This window comes from Nicotiana attenuata, chromosome 6 (assembly GCF_001879085.1).
Source record: "Nicotiana attenuata strain UT chromosome 6, NIATTr2, whole genome shotgun sequence".
Lineage (NCBI taxonomy): Eukaryota > Viridiplantae > Streptophyta > Magnoliopsida > Solanales > Solanaceae > Nicotiana > Nicotiana attenuata.
Genome location: NC_031994.1, coordinates 77,385,609 through 77,393,655, shown reverse-complemented (window position 1 = coordinate 77,393,655; position 8,047 = coordinate 77,385,609). Strand labels below are relative to the sequence as shown.

Sequence of the window (8,047 nt, the reverse complement as noted above, 5' to 3'; positions counted from 1 at the left end):
GTCAGGGCCCTACTGGAAATAAATAAAAGACTGAACAATTGTAGACAGTGTAATAAAGACAATAATGAAATTGAAACAACGAATAACATAATAACATTAGCTACATAGAACTAAGAAAATAGTGCAACACGGAGAAAGACAATTAATAATATGCTAAGAAAACAACGATTAAAGACAAATACAAAAGAATGGGAAAATGTCAATACGAGTCACTACCGAGGTACTGCCTCGTAGTCTCAAATCATAAAAATAAATCACAATCTTGTTACATCTAAGTTTCAATAATGACAATAGTGCAAATCTAACTGTATCCATTTAATTGTAGAAAATTAGGAGGCAACACTACTTCAAAGGAAGTCCTTTTGGTAAGGACATCAGCAAGGAAACGAGATCAAAGGGAACAAGAACGATGCTAAATCAAAAGAAGTCAAAGCCATCAAAAAGGAAATAAAATCAAGTCCAGGCGTTAAAGGAAGTCAGAACAAGGCTAATCAAAGGACGTCAAGGCTATAAAAAAGGAAACGTATCAAGTGCAGCCGCTAAAGAAAATTAGGCCCTACTTCAAGGGCTGATTTAGAATCTGGAGATGCTGAAGATTGATCAATCAAATCAAGCCACAAATCACTCCCTTGATTTATGGATATGAAAGGGAATGACGTAAACGAATCCACACCATCTCTTGTGCAGGATTCGGAGGCACCCCTTGGGTCAAATCTCTTAGAACATTATGTGCCTCGAGTAAAGGTCAATCTGCAACGGCTACTCAAAACTCTCCTATAAGAAGATTGGAAAACTCAAGAAAACGATTATGCAACTATATCATTTGTTTCTAAGCCTTTCTAGTTCATAGTACAAACATTGTATTCTTGAGTCTACAAGTGTCACAAAAGATAGGAAGAGTTAGAACACAAAACGAGAGTTGTGTCAACATTGGAAAGAATTATTGTTGCTGTATATCGTTGGTGGTGAACGAACTAAAACCGTCAGTGCTGTAAACATTTATCAAAGATCTAAGAGAACTCTTATGACCCAAGAAGACTGGATGTAGGTACCACATCGGTATTGAACCAGTATAAAAACTGTTGTGTCTTCTTTATTCTTTTGCTCATTTGGTTTATCTCTACATAAATCAATCACTGCACGAAGTCTAGACCCCCTCCCCCCCTCTTGTACTTTCAATTGGTATCAGAGCAAGGCTCACGAACTTTACTTAACAGCAAGTGAGGAAATGATCATGGGATCAAATACAATCGTCGAAGCGCTATTTCAATAAGGAACCTCTCAGGTACAACCCCCGTATTTCAATGGTCGGCACTTTTCTCACTAGAAAGTACGTATGGAGACCTACACTATCTCATATGACATTAAAGTTTGGCACGTGATCAAAAAGGAAAATCTTCCAATTCCACCAAAGAAAGATGAAAATAGTCAAGTCATAGTATCAATTGATCCTCTTGATTTAGATGATTACACTGAAGAACAATCATCCGTCATAACAGTGAATGCTAAGGCAAAAAATCTTATGTACAATGCTATCAGTGGAGAAGAATATGAAAAGATATCAAACTGTGAAACTGCAAAGGAAATGTGGGATAAATTAGAGGTCACATATGAAGGAACCAACAAAGTGAAAGAAACAAGGATCAATCTCCTAGTTCGAGACTATGAATTATTTCAAATAAAGGATGGAGAATCAGTAGAGGAAATGTTCTCCAGGTTCAGCAAAATCCTTGGAGACTTAAAGTCATTTGGTAGACCAATCAAAAGCGGAGAACAGATCAAAACAATTATGAGAAGTCTTCACACAATTGGCAAACCCAAATTCATTGCTTTGGAATGTCAGGATCTTGACAAAATATCATATGATGAACTTAGAGGTGATCGAATTGCATTTGAGAAAACACACTTAGAGAGGCAGATTCAACAAGAAAAGAAGAAGACAGTTGCATTCAAAGCAACTGTGGCTGAACCAGAAAATAAAGAGGAAGAGGAAGGAGGAGAACAAGATGAAAACATAGCCATGCTCTCTCAAGTTGTGACAAGCATGCTGAGGAAAAACAGAAATAGCAGGAAAGGTAAATCAAACTTCAAAAAAGGAAGGATGAACAATGATAATGACAAAAATGATGGAAGATGCTATGAATGTGGAAAACATGGATACATTCAAGCTGAATGCCCTGGACTGAAAAAGAAACTCAGCAGGAACTTTCAAAAGAAGAAATCCGTAGGATCTTGGAGTGATGAAGAAGAATCTGATCACGAAGAAATCACCAACATGTGCTTTATGGCCATCGATGGAGATAGCAATGAAAACTCAAGTGAACTTTGTCTCATGGCAGACGAAGGTACAAGTGAGGTACGTCTTCCTACATGTCCTAACTGTCATGAACTTTAAGAACCTATTGACATTGCTCTTGCAGATATTGAGAAAGTTCTGAATGAACTTCGAAAAATCCAAAGAGAAAAGAAAGATTGAGATTTGAAGTTAGAAGTATGTGAAATTGAGAGAGATATGCTTCAAGATGAAGTTAATGAACTTCAACTTCAACTGAATGGATTACGAAGATCCACCAGTCATAGCTTAGTTAGATCAAATCAGTTTGTTCCTCATAATCCTCCACCTAGAACTAGAAATCCTTCTTCATGTACTCACTGTGGTAAAAATGGGCACATCTCTAACCATTGCAGGTTTAGAATCAGAGGAGAAAAAGCCTCTGAAAGCTCTAATAATCCCTCATGTATTTTCTTTTTCTGCGGGAACAACGCAAGAAGAATAGAAAAGGGAAATGGTATCTTGATAGCGCATGTTCCAGACATATGACTTGTGACAAACAACTGTTCAAGACGGTCACCAAATTAGATGGAGGAACTGTCACGCTTGGAGACAAATCAAAAGGAAACGTAATTGGAGTTGGAAGATTCCCTCTCAGCTCAACATGTGATGTAGATAAAGTATACCTGGTTGATGAACTTGGTTACAATCTTCTCAGTATCAGTCAACTATGTGACAATGACTATGAGGTTCGTTTTAAAAAAACATGGTTGGTTTATTGAAGACAAATCAGGTAAAGTTACTTTTTCTGGAAATAGAGACAAGAATGTCTACACTATCAGTAATATAGATAGTCTTGGTGATCAAATATGTCTAGCTTCTATGATTGATGATCCCTGGGTATGGCATAGAAAGCTTGGCCATGCTAGCATGCATACTATTCAAACTTTCTAAACGCGATCTTGTCATTGGTCTTCCAAAACTAGATTTTTCAAAAGATCATATTTGTGATGCATGTCAATTAGGAAAACAAACTCATTCATCTTCAAAATCAAAATATTGTTTCTACTACTAAACCTCTTCATCTCTTGCATATGGATTTGTTTGGTCCAACTAGAACTGCTAATATTGGTGGTAGAAATATGCTTTTGTTATCGAGATGATTTTTCTCATTTCACTTGGGTTATTTTTCTGAATCATAAATATGAAGCTCTAAAGAATTTTGAAGTCTTTTGTAAGAAGGTACAACGTGAAAAAGGATACTACATCTCTACTATTAGGAGTGACCATGGAGGAGAGTTGAGAGCAGAGCTTTTGAAAACTTTTGCAACGATCAAGGAATCTCTCACAACTTCTCTTCGCCAAGATCACCTCAACAGAATGGAATGGTAGAACGTAAAAACAGAACTTTGCAGGACATGGCAAGAACCATGATTGTGGAAAACTCTCTACCTCACCACTTCTGGGAAGAAGCTGTAAGCACAGCATGTCATATTATCACCAGATGTCTGATTCGATCCATTCTTAAAAACACTCCATATGAGCTATGGAATGGTAAGATACCCAACATCAGTTACTTCCACCCATTTGGATGAAAATGCTTCATTCACAATAATAGAAAAAACAACTTGGGTAAGTTTAATCCAAAAAGCTACGAAGGTATTTTTCTTGGATGTTATCCCTCAAGTAGAGCATATAGAGTTTACAATAAAAGAACTTTATGCATTAAAGAATCCATTCATGTGTGTTTTTGTGGATACTAACTCTCGCTCAAGGAATGAAAAACTTCTTGAAGATGAGAAAATCTCTATTGTACCAAAGTTTGTTGTTACAGGAAAAGATAGTCATGATCAGTCGACCAATCAGCAGAATCAGTCAAGTAAGGAGCACATTGAAATCTAGGAACCATCTTCTGCTGAACAGTCAACCATTGTGGAAAAGGAGCCAATCGCAAGTATTCCAAATGAATGAAAAAGTGAACCTGGATATCCCCACATGTTCATCATTGGAAATCCACAAGAAGGTATCACTACCAGAAGATCTCAGAAGCTCAACTCTCACATTGGCTTAATATCACAACTTGAGCCAAAAAAGGTTGATGAAGCCCTTAAAGACGACTACTAGGTCAAAGCTATGAAGGATGAACTTGATCAATTTGAAAGAAATAAAGTGTGGGATTTGTTTCCAAAAATCATCAAATGCTTCCATTGTAGAAACTAAATGGGTTTTCAGAAATAACTTTAATGAGTCTGGTCAAGTAGTTCGTAAAAAGCAAGGCTAGTTGCTCAATGTTACTCTCAACAAGAGGGAATCGGCTACAATGCAACATTTTCACCTGTAGCAAGATTAGAATCCATTCCAATACTACTTACTTTTGGTGCTCATAAAGGATTCAAACTATTTCTAATGGATGTAAAAAGTGCCTTCCTAAATGGATACATCTCTGAAGAAGTATACGCGAAACAACCTTCTGGCTTTGTAAGTGACAGCTTCCCAAACCATGTATTCAAGCTGTCTAAAGCTCTTTACGGACTCAAAAAAGCTCCTCGAGCCTGGTATGAAAGACTAAGTTCTTTTCTTCTAAATCAAGGTTTCAAACGAGGTAATATCGACACAACCTTGTTCATTAAGCACTCAAATTCAGGTAATCTTATTACTTAAATTTATGTTGACGATATTATTTTTGGAAGCCCTAACTCTATATTATGTGAAGAATTCGCTCATATTATGAAAGGAGAATTCGAAATGAGCATGATGATAGAGCTAACTTTCTTTCTTGGACTGCAAATCAAGCAATCTCCCAAAGAGATTTTTCTTAACCAAACCAAGTACACCAAGGAACTTATAAAGAAGTTTGGTATGGAGAATGCAAATTCCATTGGAACTCCAATGAGTCCAACAACTACGCTTGAAGAAGACAAGAATAGAAAAAATATGGATGAAACAATGTATAGAGGAATGATTGGATCTTTATTATATCTCACTGCTAGTCGACCAGATATAATGTTCAGTGTATGTAAGTGTGCAAGGTTTCAGTCAGCTCCAAAAGAATCCCATCGTACTGCAGTTAAACGCATTATTAGATATCTCACTGGGACCAGTAAATTAGGATTATGGTATGCTCATTCTAACAATTTTGTTTTAAAAAGTTTTTCAGATGCAGATTTTGTAGGTGATAGGATTGATAGGAAAAGTACTAGTGACACATTCCAATTATTGGGGAAATGCTCTAATTTCCTGGCATAGCAAGAAACAAAATTGTGTTGCCTTGTCAACTACTGGAACAGAATATTTTGTTGTTGGAAGTTGTTGTACACAAGTTCTTTGGATCATGCATCAACTTCTCGATTATGATTTATCTCTTACCTCTAGTCCTATATTCTGTGATTTTACAAGTGTTATATGTTTGTCAAAGAATTATGTGGATCACTCTAGGGCAACACATATAGAAATTACGCATCATTTTATTTGTGATCGTGTTGCAAAAGGTGATATCGTGTAAGAATTCATTAGTGTTGAGTCTCAACTTGCTGATATTCATACAAAACCTCTTTTGGAAGAAAGATCTTGTCTACTGCGTAAAAAGATTGGTATTACATCTGTTATGTAAAAAATCTTTCGTATCTTTATAAAATATTTTACTTCCTTTCTTAGTTTGCTTAATTGATGAGTGTATTAATTTGATGTGAGTGTTATTATTACACTTCCATTAGTGCCGCCGAAGCAACTCCTCAGAAGTGTCACTTCCTTCTGAACCTGACCTTTCCTTTAATTGATGCAACCCTTCAACCTTCCAAAAGCCTAGATAAGTACCCCTTCCTCTCTCGTTATCCATCACTTCTCACAAAATTCCTCTATCATGGCAAAGAGAAACATCTCATCTTCCACTGCCACAAGATGAAGCAGATGATTCAGAAAACCCACAACCCTGAAGAAATCGTCGACCTTGAATCATCCCTCGATTCAGACTTCCTTAAAACCATTAATGAAAGCAGTGACTCATCGGAGGATCTTCCTATTAACCAGAAAACGCAAGAAAAGGCCTATAAAGCAAACCCCTAAAAAGCCTGCATGCAAGAAAGGGAAAGTGGAAAGCACAGATTTTGGGCCAGAGGACAAACTAAACTTCTATGGACCAAGTGAGAAATCAAGGTTTGAGTCCTATAAGTCTAAATCTATGGCTTATGGATGCTCTGTAAGTCTCCCTCTTATGAAAAATTTGCACTGTGATGTGATTGCTATTTTTTACTTTCAACGTCGTTCTCCTCTGTTTGATACTATTGGAAATACTATGTATGAAGTGCCTGTAAGGATGTTTTATGCAAATCTATTTGTTAATGACAAAGATGATTTGGAGTCAATGATTTTAGGCATGCGGATTGTTCTTATTCCTATCAATTTGAGAAGATATTTTCTGCTAAGTTTCATGGTTATGATGTTTTTGTGCAAAATTCCTGACCTAAAGACTTTGAAGTTTCTTTAGAAGGGGCAAAAGCTTTTCTGTCTGAAAACCCTCCTGACATTGGTCCTAAAAATCTCAAGTTTGAACACCGCATTTTAGCCCACATGATAGCTACTACTTTACTTCCTAGAACTGGGCCCCCTTAGTACTTTGACTACTAGAGATATCTTTGTTCCTTACTGTCTTGTGAACAATAAAAGGCTTGACTGGTTTGTTTGGATTCGTCAGTATATGCTTGAAAGCATCAGGGATATATCCTCTTCTGCTGCTTGTTTACCCTATAGTTTGCTCATATCACATATTCTTGAAGTCATGAAGGTTGACTTGGCATCTTTCTCGCCCAAGCATATTACTAGTACCTATGAAAAGACAACCTTTGCTATGATTGGTTACACCTTAAGTGACGATGGATGGGTCAGACGTGCCAAGGTTGAAAGTGCTCCAGTACATGTCGAAGCACCTACTGAACCAACAGAGCCTCATTCGATTGCCACTAAAAACATACAATAGATTCAGCAAAGTCTAGATGGGGTAAAAATCCTGCTCATTGCAATGAAAAAACAGGTGGACAAGATCAGGGAAGTCACCAAAGAAACAGGTACAGACGTGGCTAAGCTCAGGATGGACATGGCAGCCACGAGAAGGCAAGGAATCAGGGAATTCAACTCCATGACAGAAAAGATGGACAAAATCACCAAAGAAGTTGAAACCTCCTATGACTCTTTCTGCACCAAAGTGATCAATACCCTTAAGTACTTTCTGGGGAGGAACTAAGGCAGTGTGTGTGTGTGTTTAAAATAATTTTTCGTCGTTGCTTGTTTTTATTTTGTGAAACTCTTTTGCGTTGGTCTGTAAGAACCATCACTATGTGCCTCTGCGGAAGGCATAACCTCTGCTACCCTAACTACTTTGTTTATTATCTACATTATTATATCTATTTTGCCTACACTTATTTTTCTTCTTTTTGATTGATGTCAAAGGGGAAGAAACATGATTGAGTAAACCAGAGCAACAACTCAGGGGGAGCATTGATGAGTAAACCAAAGCAACAACTCAGGGGGAGCAGGCATCTTAAGTTATGAAAGGGAAGTATACTATGTTTACTCTTTTTGATTGTCATCATAAAAAAGGGGGAGATTGTTACACCTAAATTTCAATGATGACAATAGTGCAAATCTAACTGTATTCATTTAATTGCAGAAAATTAGGAGGCAACACTACTTCAAAGGAAGTCCTTTTGGTAAGGACATCAGAAAGGAAACGAGATCAAAGGGAACAAGAACGATGCTAAATCAAAGGAAGTCAAAACAATA

General features: G+C 37.0%; 1 protein-coding gene across 1 annotated transcript; it reads left to right on the top strand.

The window, feature by feature from the left end:
* LOC109228006 (uncharacterized mitochondrial protein AtMg00810-like) lies at positions 5,018-5,518 on the top strand. Its single transcript, XM_019393194.1, has one exon. The coding sequence runs from the start codon at positions 5,018-5,020 to the stop codon at positions 5,516-5,518; it is 501 nt and encodes a 166-aa protein (XP_019248739.1).